Source organism: Colossoma macropomum, unplaced genomic scaffold (genome assembly GCF_904425465.1).
Source record: "Colossoma macropomum unplaced genomic scaffold, Colossoma_macropomum, whole genome shotgun sequence".
Taxonomy (NCBI): Eukaryota; Metazoa; Chordata; class Actinopteri; order Characiformes; family Serrasalmidae; genus Colossoma; species Colossoma macropomum.
The window spans coordinates 19,058,896-19,075,851 of NW_023494800.1; the positions used below are offsets into that span (position 1 = coordinate 19,058,896).

At 40.3% G+C, this 16,956-nt stretch overlaps 1 protein-coding gene across 1 annotated transcript in view; it reads left to right on the forward strand.

The window, feature by feature from the left end:
* The first annotated feature begins 5,134 nt into the window (after positions 1–5,134).
* Positions 5,135–16,956, forward strand: part of nrxn2a (neurexin 2a) — a 340,805-nt gene continuing 328,983 nt past the window's right edge. The window contains exon 1 of the mRNA XM_036588000.1: positions 5,135–6,110. Coding sequence (XP_036443893.1) covers positions 5,369–6,110 — 742 coding nt within the window. The 5' untranslated portion in view covers positions 5,135–5,368. The remainder of the gene's footprint in view (positions 6,111–16,956) is intronic.

The following is a 16,956-nucleotide window of genomic DNA, read 5'->3' on the forward strand; positions in this document are numbered from 1 at the left end:
CATCGCTCACAGGTGGGGTTTGCCCAATCATCTGGCAGTCTCTGCTTATAGCTCGCTCTCACTGAGCTCTGTACGGTTAAATGGGATTTCAGCTGCATCCCATGCTTTTCCACTGATCTTGCATCCAAAGCTGGGAGACTGGGAGCTATCAGCAGTAGTGAGGGCAATGCACTGTCCATGGTGCTGATTTCCGTTGGCCTTGGTGGTGCTGGTGCTGAAAGGACAGCAACCATCTCTGCCAAAGTGACATCAAGCTGTAGGCCCGCAGACCAGGCCCCAAGCAGGACAAAACCTCAGCTTGGGCAGAAGTCCTAGCTTGGGCAGAAGTTAGCCAAGTACCTAGCAAGCTACCTGAGTTGGTAGCTAACTAAAGTGTTGGTGAGGTAGTTCACGTTAACATTAGGTAATGTTTGTTTGTGCAAATGGTTTATTTCAGAGAAGCTAGTTACAAAAGTGATGCTTTAAATAACATAAAGTTGGATAACTTAATAATTTGTTTGCTGTGTGTTAGCTAGCAGACTGGCTAACTAGGTAAAGTTGTGGGTTGAGTAGCTAATCTTATCGCTAAGCCTAGACTTAACCCTTTTATTTTGTAGGAGCAGTTTACACTAGTTAATGTGGTAAGGGAAGTAACTAACTAAATAGCTAAACAACTCGACACTTTTGCAAGCTAGCAGAGGTGTGACATTTCACAAAATTCATGATTTTTTCTTGGTGCAATAAAATAACCTAGTGTTTCAATGCATTTGTTGAAATGCAACAGTGTCTGAAAATAAGCCTTAGGTTACCATGATAACAGTATGATATTTGAGACTTTAGCACAGTGGAGCTTTGCCTGATCCTTTTATGCTGGTTTTCTAACAGGGCTAAAACACAAAAACAAACAGTACTTCACGTTGTAACATACGTAATGTATACTAGCCATATTAGCCATGAGGTAATATTTTAGCCCAAGTAACACACTGTCCGTGAGCTAACATGCTAGCCACAATGCAGTGTTTCAACATGATACAATATATTATGATGCAATACGAAATATCACATTGTTACACTTGTAGAAGCAAGCTAATGCTAGTAACTAGCTAGTTGGCTAGCACCCCCCAGGGGCTTATTCCGGCACAAAGCTTAATACTTTTCTTTAGCTAATGTTAATGTGAGCTGCTGTATGTCAACTACACTTTAGCTAGCAAGCTATTTTAGGTAGCTCACTAGCTAATTGGCAAACATCCATCCAACCAGGGCCTTCATCTGCTCTAGTTAAGGCTTTGCCCAGCCAGGGATTTGGTCTATGGGACTACAGCTGGATAATGCTGGAGTAGAGGGCTGTTGCCTCTGCGTGAGGCCCTCTCTGAAGTGCTACCTCATCTCAGTTAGCACTCAATTGTATGAGCAGGGAGATTTTGAAGTCAAGAATGCACAATGCTGTGTACTGAAGCACACCACAATGAACCATCTGCTGTTCACACTTTGAGGCTGTTCCGGGTTCTGTTTGAGAGGGACAGATTTCTCTAGAACAGTCATTTGTGGTGGTGGGTGGATGGGTGGCTGAGGAGGCCTCTGCTTTTTTTTTTTTAATCACGCAGATTTGATTCAGCTAATTAAAAGGAACAGGGAGAGGAAGGAATGTCAAGCAGAACCACAATCGTTAATTGAAAATAAATGCACTAATTCAAGTGTGATCTTTAAATATATGCTTGACAAAAGGCACCTCTTGTATTCAAGATGTGTTTGCTTGCATGGGTTTTAACTTTTACATGCTTGCTGTGGAAGCTTCCCTAGTTCTCACATCATCCATACGTTGACTGAGTCCAATGCTTATGGAATTCTGACACTTTCAGTGTACCATAACTTTGGGCCTCGTTCACAGTCTTCCTAAGATTTTTTTCTGAAATTTATTCTTGAGAAAGGTCCTAAGAAAAAATCTATGTCAGATTCATGATGTATTTTTAAACAGAATTATTTGCACCTTTGTGCTTTTGAATGTTTTTAGATTTTGGGTTAACCTAAGAACAAATTCCAAATAAGAAAACTTTGGAGAAAGTGGGTGTTAAGAAGAAATTTCTTCATAAGAATGGTTGGTAAATGAGGCCCATAGAGCTGAGAATAGAGCTTTGATCAGCACATAATAAATGTATGGCCAGATGTTGTTAGATTGCTGATAACAATGCGGTAAGGATTAATTTACCACCATGGCTACATGGAAACATGCAGAATGGTTTGTTAGGCCTGGCTTTCTGACTCTCCTCATCATTATGCTCCATGGTGAAGTGATGCATCATGCTCAAGGGCAGATAATGACCTTAATGACAAAGACTACACAGAGAGAGAGGGAGAGAGAGAGGGAGTGGAATTTGTCTCTATTTGGAATCTTTAGCATTAACGGAGTCATAATTAAAATGTACATTCTGTTTAACAAGGCCATATCTCTTTAGATTTAAATGAGAAATGCAAAGCGTGGTGACAGTGGCTGTGGAATTACTGGAAGGAAGTGATGAGCAGGACACGCGGCAGAACGTTTCACATGATATTTTGCGTGCTTGTATAAGATGCCTTCCTGGAACCTCCACAGTGCCTGAGAAGACAACCCAGTGCCCGTCTGCAGTGTTAAAAAAGAAATTACGGGGACGATATATTTGAATTGGCGAAGGAACTGACTGTCATAGGAGCCAATTTGATCTAAATTGAACTACTTTTCATTCCAATTATTCCAGAAATGTCTCCTCACCCCTCCCATCCCCCCGTTTTATGCACAATGACTATGATGAACCCACTGTGCTCCCGCGGCAATATGCAGACTGCATGGAGCTCGCTGTGAAGCCATTTAGTCACTAATCCTGTGACAATCAGGAGAGAAATTCACCTCTTTTCTTTCTTTTTTAAAAAATGTTCTATATTTTTGAGTTGTTTGCTTTTTGCTTAAATTTAAAGAAAAATTTGTCAATTCAGGTAATTTTTAAAAATGTTCCCTTATTATTTTTTCTCCTTATTTTTCTGTTGTTTGTCTTCTGGTTAAATGCAAATAAAAAAAAATGCCTTATTTTCTTCTTTTTTGCACTGTGAAGGGCGAGAAGGCTCTTTCCTATTTTCACCAGATTTTTGCTATTTTTTTCTCTTTGCCATTTGGAGGAAAGTCTCGTCCGTGTAGAAGAGCCCTAGTCGCCAGACAGAGAAGTGCTGTTATCACTTTCAAGGTCTTTTGAGAAGTCCTCTTGTGCGTGATCACTGTAATTAATTAGAAGCAAATGAGAAATTAAGCTGGCGTTTTGTGTGATCAAATTAATTTTTCTCTGCTTGTGGAGTGCATATTGCTTCAGTATCATTCCCTTTATTGCGCAGGCACCTCTATTTGTCGAAGCTGATGAGGCCGGAGACAGCTCTATAGGCCTCACTCCTCCCTGCTGGATCTTGAGATTGGTGCTCTGCCACGGCATCCAGCTCTCAGCTCAGCTTTTCTCTCAGCTCCCTAAAGCATATTGCCATAATGTGGCCATACAAGGGAGCCTTTTTTATCAAGAAAAGTTCACCTTTTACCTCTCCCTTGATGCCTCTACTGATTTTACTCTACTCACTTCTATTTCATGTACCTGCTTATTTGTTTCTCTTTAAAGGTCAGATCTGAAATTTACATTTGACTGTTTTTTTTGTTTCCAAAAGCAGTTATGATTTATTATACATGACCATTATCACTCTTTATCCCTTAGAATGAAATGGGCTGTTTTGTTTCTAACAGAATATTCATATTTCATATATGTTAATGATCTCTGTTCTGATTGGCTGCCTTGTAATATCAATCAACCTGCAACACTCTTTATAACTTCAGTGTGAACAGGCAGGGCTAAGCTCTCGTAGACTGAATAGGCAGACATAGTCGTATACAAAGGTTTGAACTCCATTGGTCAAATTACATGTTTTCTTGATTTGTGAAAATAAGTGCATGCTCTACAGGATATAAACCTAAATATGAACATTTTCTAAAATTGCAGTGTACTATTTCTGTTTGTTTGCTGAGTTTAACATGTTGGAAAAATAGAAAACATAAAATATAATATGAGGCATAACTTTTGCACAGGCCACATTTTATGTTTATTTTTTTATCAATATGTTAAGTTTAGCAAATAAGGCGTCATTGTACATTAAAATGTGCACAAGTGTGTTCTTTGTAGAGGATGTTTAGTTACTTAAACTTCAACAATATGTGTAATTTGACCAGGGGTGCCTAAACGTTTGCATGTGACTGTAGATGTAAATGTGTTGTTTTTTGCGACAGTGCAAAAAAACTGTGAATTCAAAAAGAGGTGTTGTGTGGCTTTATTGCCATATATTAAAGCTAATGACATTTACAAACTATATCAAATTTGGTATCCAATAATAATGGTTCTTTAAAAACTGCCATTCACTCTTTGTGGAGATTTGTGGAGATTTGTGGAGCGGTGAACTGTGTCCCCTACCATGTGTAAAACAGTTGCCATGAGGTGGCTGGTAAATATTCATCTGTGATTTGATGGAAATTTGCAAATCAAACGAGGGAATCTGTCAACTGCCCTGTCTGCTACAATGCTAGGTGCATTAAAGATTGGTTTCATTCTCCTCAAGGACTTTCCTCCAATAGCACTGTCTCTATCCCTGTGTTCAAACTATTAATATAATAAGCGAATGCACTGGAACTCTACAAATAATAAAGCTTTGATCCTATGTGTTTTGAATGTTAATTAGTAATGTGGCTTCAGTGTGGCTTCAAAGTATGAGTGTTTTGGTGGTATTTGTGCATTTGTTTCTGTATACTAATTAGGATTTAACATGCTATTTGCTTGTGTCTTTCAGAGGCCTGGGCAATAGAGGATTTGGGGAATGGCAGCTATCCCTGCTTGGCCGTCTCTTTGATCTGTGGAACGCTGGCAGACTGTCTCGGCAAGGAACTGTAGAAGAGCAAATGGAAATCATGCGTTTGCCCCACAACCAGCTGCATACAAACCAGCATAGAATAAAGCCTAACAAGTAAAGCTTTGTTCACCTGGGCGTGAAATGTCGTGTATGATTATTTAACATGTGGAATCCAGCAAATTTCTAAATCAGTTTTTGGGTTTCAAAAGACTTGAATAGTGTGCGAGCTTTGCAGACAAAACTCTCCCATGTATTCCTCCACGGAGAACACTCAGAGGAGAATCGGGATGGAGAATCGGCTCAAAAGAAACTGTTAAACATTAGGTTATTTTTTTAGAATCGGGGGCCTTTCCTATTTTGGCAGTGCTATTTTCGAAAAGGCCAGATACGGTAATACGCCACGCTGGGAATAAATCTCTCCTTTGCAGTGGATTAAGAGAAACGGAACATTAGAGAAAGCAGGATTTAGGCGCGTGCTTGGAAGACGATGACGAGGAAGTGGAGGTGTAGTGGGGGGCAGGGCTTGGCGGAGCTGCTGCTGGGGCTGCTGGCGGCCTCCTTGCTGACAGCCTACTCCTCGCTGGTGGTGGCGCTGGAGTTTGACGGCCTGCCAGGCCAATGGGCTCGTTACGGGCGCTGGGAGGAGGCTGGAGGCACAGGAGAGCTGAGCTTTACTATGAAGACCAACATCAGCAGGGCTGTGGTGCTGTACCTGGACGATGGTGGTGATTGTGATTTCCTGGAGCTGCTGATCAGCGAGGGACGCCCCCTGCTGCGCTTTGCCATCCACTGTGGCGAACCCGCCTCCCTGCACCTGGAGACTCGTGTGAGCGATGAGCGCTGGCACCGTGTGCTGCTCACACGCAACTACCGCCAGACTGCACTGGCTGTGGACGCCGAATCCAAGGTGGCTGAGGTCAAGTCCAAGCGCAGGGAGATGGTGGTGGCCAGTGACCTTTTTGTGGGTGGCATCCCTCCGGATGTTCGTCTATCAGCTCTGACTTCCAGCACCGTTAAATACGAGCCACCATTCCGGGGCCTGATCGCCAACCTAAAGCTAGGGGAGGCTCCTCCTGTTCTTCTGGATGGCCAGGGGGTCAAGAACGATCTGGAGTATCTGTGTGCCAAGCAGAACCCCTGCAGCAATGGAGGATTCTGCTCCATCCACCAGGGCGAGGTCCTGTGTGACTGTGCCAACACCGGCTACAAGGGGAAGTACTGCACCGAAGGTAAGCAGGTCTTCCTCAGTTGATCAACTATCATAGCATCATAGATTCTGTGGTTTCCTCTCCTTTTGATTTTTAGTTTTAGTTTTGCTGATCCATAACAAGAACTGTTTTGAAAGAATAGTTCAAAATACATACAACAAAGTTAATATTAAGGTTTCTTTCTGGAAAAGTGATCTCGGTCTGGTGAACATTTACAATACTTATAATACCCTAGGCATAATTGTAAGAGAAGCAGACTAGAACACTAAACCCCCCTGCCCCCAGTTTGGTATCACACATTGAAACTTTTGCATGTTTGTTTAATACTATGCTATTAAAATATATTGAAAAAAAAATCTATGCTAGGCTACTGCTCGCTGTGTATCACTAAGTATTAAATATCGGAAGCACATATTAGTGTAACACAAGCTTGGTTTATACCAGAAACCATGTGATTTTTTTTTTGCATACCAGTCATGAATAAAAAATGCAGCTGAAGTATTTTGTACATACTTCTTGAGGTATGGTACTACTTGTGTGCGCGTCCATTATGAAAGGCTAGACTAATCAACACAAGAACACACTGCAAGTGGCAGCAAAGCAGCGCAGAAATGCTGTGTTTCCTGCTTCTGGTCAAGAAAAAAGGAAACAACAATATAGGCATAATTATGGCAGAGACATGCTCAACACTGTGGTATTTTGCTGTGTCGCGATGATAATTGCAGTCCTACCAGCCAGCACTTACAGCATTACCGTCGTTTAAAGTCCCGCCTGTGCAGCAGTTTCTTCTTTTGTGGTGCAGCAACACAACAGAAGGCATATTGCCCCTAACCCTTCCTGTAGTGTACGTTGTTGGAATGACCGCCTTAATTGAATAAACTGAACTTTATAGAGCATTGTAGAGCACTTTTGTTTTAAGTAAGCAATGTGCCAACGTGTTGTCTTTTTTCTGTATTTGTTGTTGTTGCCTAATAATCAAATTTGTTAATTAATTGTTGCAGCCCTTCTTGAAATAAACATGAAGATGCACTCCATTTGACAACCTTCGGCTGGGTAGTGCACCAGAGCAGCCAAGGTTAAATGTTTGCTTTTGAGGGAAGCCTACAGGGTTGGGAGTTTGAAATTTTGTACCATTATCTGATGTGAGCTTGCATGCTTTTTAATGATTTGGTTGAGTGTTTTCCTTATCTTCTTTCTCGCCACAGCTGGAGCTCCAGTCAGACTGCTGAGGGGGGTTCATGTGGGAGTTTGGGCCGTATTTAGAATGATGAAACCATCGCATAGAGCAAAGCTGCCTGCTGCCCACAGTTAGGTTAATGCTAGAACTTTAGGAGCTATCTGGTGCAACGTTTCAGTATATTCAAGGCTTAGATGTGTATATTTGATGGATGGCATTTCAATTACGTAAGCTGTTCATAGTAGCAATCAGAGTTTTTTTTTTTGCCAAGTAATTTCCATAGGTAGTTTACGCTTATTCATATCAGTTACTTTTCTATATGCAAATTGTGAGTTAATACATGCTGTGAATAAAATACAATAGAGTTTTTAGTGTAAATTATAAAAATATTTCAGACAAAAGGCATAAATTGCACTGCACCCAAAGCATTCAATTTTCAAAGAAATCTGCAGGAATAATTTGTTGATTTGCAGAAGTTGATAGCATTTTCTTCTTCTTGCAATTGAAATAATCCCAATTACATTGAATGATATTGAGGTCTGGGCTCTGGGATGGCCAATTCTTTGTTCCATTGACTCATAGCATTGATTTGTCCTTTCACAGTGAAAGGATTCACAGAAACAATGGAGATTTTTTTAGATCTGGATCTTTTTATGTCTGAAGCAAAAGTCAAGCTAGATGGAAGCTTTAAGTGCTGTTTTTTGACAACACTTTTACCGTTTTGGTGGTCTACCAGGGCTTGCACGGTTATTAGTAATCCCAATTTCAGTTTTGGAAACTGGAAAATCATGTTTTTTCCTTTATTTTCTTTTGACTTCCTTATGCAAGTGGATTATCTTGTATTTAATCTCTTCAGATACATCTTCTGTAAAATGTAGAACTTGTACTCAATGGCTGTTTTGACTGGAAATTAAATAAATAAATAAATAAATAAAGGAGTGGTCTAACCTTTGGACAGTCCTGTACTACAATGGAATATTTATTTAATGGGGCAGTGATTAGACTAGTTTAATAAATAATAATAAAAAAAACTCAGATAAAGGGTACATAATATAGAAGACTTCAGGGGTCAGTGCTTGCCAGTGTTACAGAAAGACATTGAATTTACTTTGTACATTTCGTAGAAGACGTAATATATCACAGAACTGTGGCATGAACGGTGTTGGAACATGGCGTAGTGGTCACCTTGTGTTCTAGGAAGCATTTATAGGTAACATACTCTAGTGTGTGTAGACTAATTAGGGTCACTCAGCAGTCTCTCGGATCTCGCAGAGATGCCACTATGCGGTGTCATTATGGCAATATGGTATGAAACCTAAGGCTAAATCTCCATGGATCTGTACAGAAATGCATTCAGCCTGTTTCTCTCTCTCTCTAATTGAAGAATCTGTATGGATGGTGGCAATGACTCATGCTTGGCTTTTTACTCAATTCAGTCCCAGAATATCAATATGGAGACTGTGTGCGTGTGTCTGCAGGAAGTATTTGTCTCCTCTCCTGTGAGAAGATAGGAGAGTAGCAGAGAGCAGAAATTCAGCATGTACACTCCGAATTATGCCCAAATATTTTTCACAGGTTCAAAGAAAGAGAGATATGCAGGATCTGAGACCAAGGAGTCCATGAAAATAAATTATTCTCAAAGTTTTTGGAGCAAATTGGATTTGGTGCTGTTAAAGAACAATGTTGCGGGGAACAATCGATTCTCCCTCGCCTTAAGTCCTCCCTTTTACGCGAGGGATTATTCAGTCATAAGAGTTACATGCAGACCAAACAGAGAGAATTATTCGTATAATTTGCTTTTAGAATAAAGAGTCAAACCAGATTTTTTTCCCCCTCTATTGATTCTACAAATCCTTGGTGGAATTATTTGAGCTCATCAAACAGTAGCGGTTAATTACATGGATGTCCAAAGAAATTTAACGGGTCCTCACTGGAACCTGTGCATGAGCTGCAGTCGAAATACGTGATGTCCATCTCACCTCTCATCACGCCCTCTGTCATACCTCCCAGGTGAAATTTTTGCTGTCTTTTACCCTCAAAGCAAAGAGGCCCGTCAGAATCAATTAAGGCTGTCCTCACCAGAAGGCGAAAGTAGGCCAAAGCAATAAATCAGCGACGCGTCTTCCTCCAGCATCTACATCATCTCTCATGCATCCTCACTCATGCTAATGAAGCCAATCCTCATGCATGAAAAGTGCATGAAAAAGTTCAGCACTGGTCAGAGCACTGCATGGGCCCCGGTATGTGATAGCTTAAACAGCAAAATGGCTACTCTGCTGGGATAGCTTAAAATCAATAAAGTAACTTTTTAAAAGCTACTTAAGCATGAATGCATGTACACACACATATGCACTCATTTATATTTAAAGCCCCAGGGAACTTGCTTTCTCTCTAATAAGGTTAATCTTGCTTTTGTGGGCACACACTATACATGTACGAATATGTCCTATGAATAACCTTCCACGGTCCACTGAATGGCTGAAGTATTTAGCCAAAATTCTCCCCTTTCAAAGATAACTGGCAGGTCCTAATCTTTGGTAAAGCTTGTGTAACAAGATGGATGTGACTTGCACTGTCTACTCAGCTTCAACAAACTTGTGTTCCCCACAGTCTCTCTGTTCGAGTTGGCGAAACTTAGGAACCAAAAGCTAGCAACCAGGCGAAACCTAACATAGCAATCATAACTGAGCCATTAAGCTAGCTATTCTGTCAATATTCAAAAGATTCAAGATTGGTTAATTGTCATATGTATTCAGAATACAAGGCATTCAAAAATGCAATGAAATTCTTGCACTAAAGCAGTATGCTCCTACTGGATGTTTTTAGTGGGCCATGGACACAGCAGTGTAGTCTACAACACAACCCGTGTTTGTAGTTTAGATCTGTAGTTTGTGTTTAGTTCTGCTTCAGTGATGTAGCAGACTAGGAGTGTTGGATTGAAGGCTGTTAATCACACATGCTCATCAGAATATTGGGACTATGCCCAGACATTTCTCAGATTTGTCTGACAAGTGAATTTTAAGCCATGTTTTATTAGAGTTCTATCTTGTTTTTTCATTTAAACTTGTGTATGTGTAACATAATGCACAATTATGAAATCATACAAACAATTTGAATATTTTGGGGACAGTTAGCCCCTTGAACCTTACGCTTAGTATCCAGTTCTTAATCAATAGACCTGTTATTGAGTGTAGGGGTGCATCGATTAATCATCTTGGTCGACTAAAATTGCCGATCAAATTAGTTGGTACCTAATTTAATAGTCAGTTAGACAGTGACGTCATCACGCATGTTTTTGCGATAACTTGGAATGTTTTAACATTACTGCTTACTGGAGAGTTAACAAGAGCACGATGGCTGCCTCAAGAAATAAAATGTATGAGCACTTCATGCTTAACTTCGAACTTTTCAGTTTTGCTGTTTGTAAAGCCGACCTTAGCTTTCATGGGAAACACATCGGCTCACTGGATAAAGAAGATTAATTTCTGTAAGTTAGCTGTGCTAGCTAGCTAGTTAGATAATGTTAATGTTAAAATGTTACTTTTTACTTCGTGTTTTAAGCTGTAACATTTTCTATTTTTGAAATGCATGTTCTCTTGAATCTTTAATGGAGTTGGAACAAAGAAACAAGTAACTATTATTCACATTCCAAATGTTTCGTTTTAAAAACAGCATTGTTGTCTTAACATTGAGACCACCGGTGTGTTCAAATTGGGCGAACATAGGAGAACGTTTGCACATAGCTGCAAACAGCTTTCTGTTTGCCTTGAGTTCTCCACTAACGTTTGCCACCACTCGCAAACAGTTTCAGGAGGTAGTTCTCCACAAACATACAGGTGAGCTGGACGAAGGGTTACTGTTGGTATGGAATCTAAAATTGTTCAAATTTATCTGTTCATAGAGAACAAATTTGCCACAAACGTTCGCCGCTGCTTGCCAAATTTGAACGCAGCTCACGTTTATGGCTGGAGTGTTGCTCATACATATATATACATAGATGCCGTGTTGGGTTCAGGCAGGCATGTCGACAGCGCTGCCTTTTTGGGGCAGTTAACATCGCTGCTGGACTACGTTCGGTACCATTACAGAGCGGCAGTTTAAGAAAGGTACTGTCCGAAAGTGTGTTATTTCAAGAAAATTGCACTCAGAAAGCGGGATAGGATTATATAACAGAGGAACGCAGCAATTCACACTCATGTTTGTCTGTTGTTTATTGTTTGTGTGATGTTAATGTGTAGATATGGCCGTGAGGTTGGCGATGCACAGAGAACCTGGTGTGATTAAAGGAAAACTGATTTAGTTTTGTTACATTTTATTGCTGCTACTGTGCACATCCTTGATTTTAAAATAACTAGTGGATTTGTCTGCAAAATATCAGCTTGGAATACGGTTACAAGATAAGCTAGTGCTGGCTAACAGCTACCCAAATACTACATGAATAAAAATTAATGAAATGACTTTCCTCATCTTTTTCTATGTTTTTTGAAGATATTTGGGAAGCTTTATAATAGCTTTATTGAAATGACATCACACCTTGAAAATGAACATGTATTTTCTGAGCTGAATGCTTTGCTGAATGTGGCAGTTTTCATATTTCTGCCACCAGCTTTTCTTCAAGTTTCCATTTTGTTCCATGGTTTCTGCACACAAGGGTGTGTCTAGATGTATGACATCATTTGATGCATTAAACATAAACCAGGCTTTAGGGTTAAAGGTCTTAGCAATAATCTAGACAGTGTATTGAAATCTTCTGCTGCCAAGGCAAAGGGAAAATTAAGTATTTACTCATCACTGAACAGAACCAATGCAAGCCGGAAGAATCTTCCTCATGTAGTGTTGGTGCTCCAAAGCTGTAGTGTCTGAGCTCTGTGGGAGATGTGCCATTCACCCAGGCCTTTTCTTTAAGTATGTGGGGGAAGAGCGCTAGCAGAGAACAAGGCCATCCGCTCCTGAAGAGTAAATAATGCAAGCTGGGAGTCTGTCTCTTTTATCAACATAAATTAGTCTGGGTTTGCCCTCCATGCCGAGAAGCTTGCCAAGGACGAGGATGTGTATATGTGTGTGAGTGTGTGTGAAGGAGTGCTTTACTCCTTTTCAGACCAGCGTCTGCTGCCGCTGTGCCTGTGTGCGTTCCTTTGGGGCAAAACACTGGCCTGTGAGGTTAGCTATCATTCTGCCGTCTCTGGACTTGTGTGTCCGTGCCAGTAACAGTGTGTGCAGTAAGCATCTAATTGGTGCCAGTTTGTCGCACTTGGCAGAGAACAGAGGAACCCAAATAATGGCTTGCACGGCAATGCAACAATTTTGCTTTTTTTACCTCCCTATGCATTTGTTGTAATTCCATGCACAATATGCAGTTTTCATTTTCCAAAAAGGAATAATACCGCTAAGGTTATTATAAAGGTATGTTTCAGAATGATTTCATACAACATTTTAAATTGTACGCTAGACTTCAAACCAAGACTTCAGACCAAGTATGAGTATGTTACGTTTTTAAGTACTTGCCAATATAGATTCTGATACCATACTGAGTAGCCTACATAGAATTGAGTCGTTTTCAGTGTAAATGAGTGCAGTGTAACAGGTAAATCTAGTTAAAATCAAATTACATGCATTAGCTAGCTATGTTACATTAGTCACCTTGGATCGAGTAGTGCTGCAGTGGAAAAGAGTGAGTATTGTTCCACATAAAAAAAGCGCTTCTGTATAGCTCTAAGTAAACAATGTTTCATAGTTTTGCTCATCATCTGTCTTGCTTAACAACAGTCTCTCAAGTACAGTGAGCAGGAATCACAGCTGAGGCTAATGAACCCGAGGAGCTCATACTCATACTGTACATTTGAATAGACCATTGTGTACAGACAAAGCCTATATTTTTATGCTCACGCTGTATGAAAATGCTCGGTCCATGCTACACGAAACACAGCCTCTACAGACAGCTCTGTCTATGAACAATTATCAGTAAAGCTGTTTCATTCAGAACAACACATTCACCAAGTACTGAGCAAAAATGCTGATACAGCAGCTTTGGTGACTTGTACCACACTGTGCACTGAAGCTAAAACCAAGCAGTGATTTACACAGTAGGACAATATGGCCTCTTCACAGCCTGTTTTACAAAGACAGTAAAAAAATCACTATATTAAAGTTTATGCTTCGCAATACTATTAAGTCAGACAGAGCAAAGTTGGTATATACAGACTTTGGTAGCTGTCTGCTGTCAACAGTTTGCCTCTGTTTTGGTAGCCTCCTTCTTTCCAGTTCTATCGGGGAAGTGGTTGTGATTGTGTTTGTGCATGTTTGAAAATTCTACTGGCGGGAATATGCCAATGCAGAATGTTAAAAAAGACTGACAGTTTTGTATACAATAACCATGGCATCAGCGACACTTCTCTGTGTGAGCAGACCCCCTTCACCGCCGGCTTGAGTCACTTGTTCATTAGCACAGCAGCATACACTTGGTGTACGTCACATGATATCCGGTGGTATCAAGTATTAGTATAGGTCAATGGGCAAAAAAAAAAAAAACTGGAATTTGGGGGGTCTCATGTTGGCTGGCTTCTCCAGCTTTGCCTGGCTTCCAACTCATTTGCTATAGCAGTGCTAACGCCAGCCTTAATGACAGCAAAAGTTTGGTTTAATCCATCTCTTGGAAGTGTTTTCTCCTAGTTTGGTAATGCAACCTTCCACACATTGATCAAGATCTTACACATCCTCTCTTTTAGTTTGAGATATGAGTAACAAGACACTCCTTCCACCAATCTCTTAGAGAAATTGGGCAAGTTTTCAGATTTACAAATAAGCCATGGTGTACTGTAAAGTTTCTTAGAGGTATCCAGGGCAAAGCTGTTGCTAGGCTATGAAGGACCAACAGCTACAGCGCCACCCTGAAACGGACCACTACTGCATCTTTATTTAATTAACAATTCCAGGAACAGAAGCTCAATGACTGTACGTGAGGTAGCTAAATAATGACCTTTCACTGAATTTGTATTTGAGTATCTGTTTGACCCTAATGGACAGCATAATAACATCATAATAAAATTATTTTCAGGGACCCACCAGAATTTTGACTTTGAGACATTCAAGCAGACCAAGAGGTTAATTAGGGGATTCCAGACCCCCAGGACCCCCTGTATTTCTCACATCTTCTTGGTATAGGTGCATTTTTGTGAGGTTGAGTACAAGTATATGAAGACGGTATCAGGCCGATACCCGATACCAGTATCTGTATTGATGCATCCCTAGTCCAAATCATTATTTAGGTAAAACCTGCTGTTCTTGAGATTTTGAACTTGACTTTGAACTTGAAGTTGAGTGTTGCAAAATATGCTCAAAGTATTAGCAAATAGCTATTTGCTAAAAACGCAAATATTTTCGTTAAATAATTGCAAACAACATGGAAAATTTCAAAAGGAGGCAAGACGCCCCCACGGGCAGTTTATATCTCACATGTTTTTGCTCTGCAAATAGAGCTTTGATTTCTTTTCTCAAATGTGATAGCACAACCAATCTAAGAGATTAAAGAGCAGCACAAACATTTTCCAATGCACATGAAGCTTTTCATAGTGGAATACTAAGAGGTCAACTCTCCCGCAGTGAAAAATGCAGGTACCTGACTGGTTGGTACATTGGCTGGCACAGTGAGGGACGCTGATGTCCTTCCTGAATAAAAATATGACTGCATCTTCAGGGACCGCTGCTTAGAGAAGACATATGGCACAACTGGGACTCAAACCCCAATTTCAGGTTTATCTGCGATACTAACTTGTGCTTTCCGGGGCAGCGAATGCAGTAGTTAAGTTACATTACAAACTTTAATGATTGGTTTTAATCTCGGGATATGTTATAGGGTCATTTTTATGAAGTTTGAATAAAATAGTAAAGATTATTACACCATTTATAACACTTTTATTGTAATGCTATGTCCCCCTTATGGCAGGCATTTAACAGTCTCCATCTTCTGCATATTTAATGATGAAGAGATACATTCGCTGGCAATTGTCTGTGTGCATAAAATAGTACAGAATGATAAAGATTCATATGTGAACTTCATTTTCTGGCTCCATGTCCCTTCTGATTCCCTCCCTTTTTATTTTCTGTTTGCCGAGAACACTATGTTATATCAGTAAGCTCAGTAGATCTGTCAACATGGAGCCTGTTATTGCACCCATTCTTCCAAGGTCAAAATGAATGCTAGGTCTTCCTCTCTGAGGGAGAAGGGATCTGTGTGTCACATATATTACTTGCATTTTCTCCCTTTGTTTAATAAAAGGAACTTGTTGGAGCTTGTCAGATTTGCTTTTAGATCCTGCAAAGATACCCCCGAATCCCATCCCTGTGCACTCAAGTGCATTCGCTTCCTTTTGCCTGTGGCTTTGCATTTGCAAAATCCTTATGCTTAAAGACAAAAACAGACTGGAGACAGACAGGCAACAAAAGGGGGATCGTTGGAACACACTTGTATTTTTCAATCAAGCTTTTCATCCACTGAAAGTCATTAGAATTGATTCATGTGAGCATAAAAATCAGCAGGGCTCATCATTTGTGACTTCAAGCTTCCGATCGATATGAAAATGTCTCACAGTCTAAATACAGAGCAAGCTATGCTTGCCCCAGAGCACTGTTTCATCAATCAAACATTACTTGTAATTTTTCATGGGCGCTTGGCTCAAATAAACAGGTAGATCAGCGCTCAAGATGCAGCAAGAGTAGACACGGCACTCTGGCTTATCTGAATGACAGGCTGGGATCATGCTAATAACCTGTGCGGCGTTAGCCTAGCATGCTCGTTTAGCCGTGGCGTGTTTGAGAAGCTCCAGACGCTGTCACCATGTCAGCTCTTGTGGTCCCACTTAATTCATTACAATTCTCTGGGAACTCTGTTGCTGTGACCAATTTGAGCAAGCCACGGAGAGTGCTTGTAAAGGTTAAAGCGGCCCTCGTGATTTATGGGTGCCTGACAGTTTAGCATGGCCTGCCATCCTCAGCCAAGCAGGCAGCTCGCACAAACACAGTGTGATTAAGAGATTTACTGTCTCGCTCCAGGCAATCGGGCAGTGTTCAGGCTGTGGGTTTTGTGTCGCCTTTTGTCCTTCCTTTTTGTTGTGCTTTCAGCAAACACAGCCATTCTGGACTAATATCGCTAGTCAGTGCCTTCCGCCTGCTATAACGCTTATTGATACCTGAGGGTATTTTGTTCAGAAACGAAGATTGTAAGAGAAAAAGCCTGAATTACATTTAGTATTGATAAAATGTAGTATTTAATATTTTCATAATATATTACAACATAAGATAATATTAAGTCTGAATTAATTAAATTAATGAACCTGTACTTCCTAAGAACTGATACTCTATGCTAAGGGAATGTCATAAAAAGCTGCCATATCTTGTTTTTATTGATCTGTTTTGCTCTGTCCTGCTTCTCTTAAATTACATCAGAGGGAACCTCATGGAGTATTGTAAACTTCACCACTTATATGGTTTAAAGTTTTATTACACACTTCTATAACCTACGAATAGCTCAACCAGTAGTTACTGAATAATAAGCCTTAGTATGTAATAAGTCTGGGATTTTAAGGGGTTAAACTAGACAGAAACGACAGAAAAGAAGGAAACCCTTTAGTTCATTTAGTTTTGCATGTTTTAGTTTTGAACTGTTCTTTCAAAACAGTCTGAAACACTCAGGAA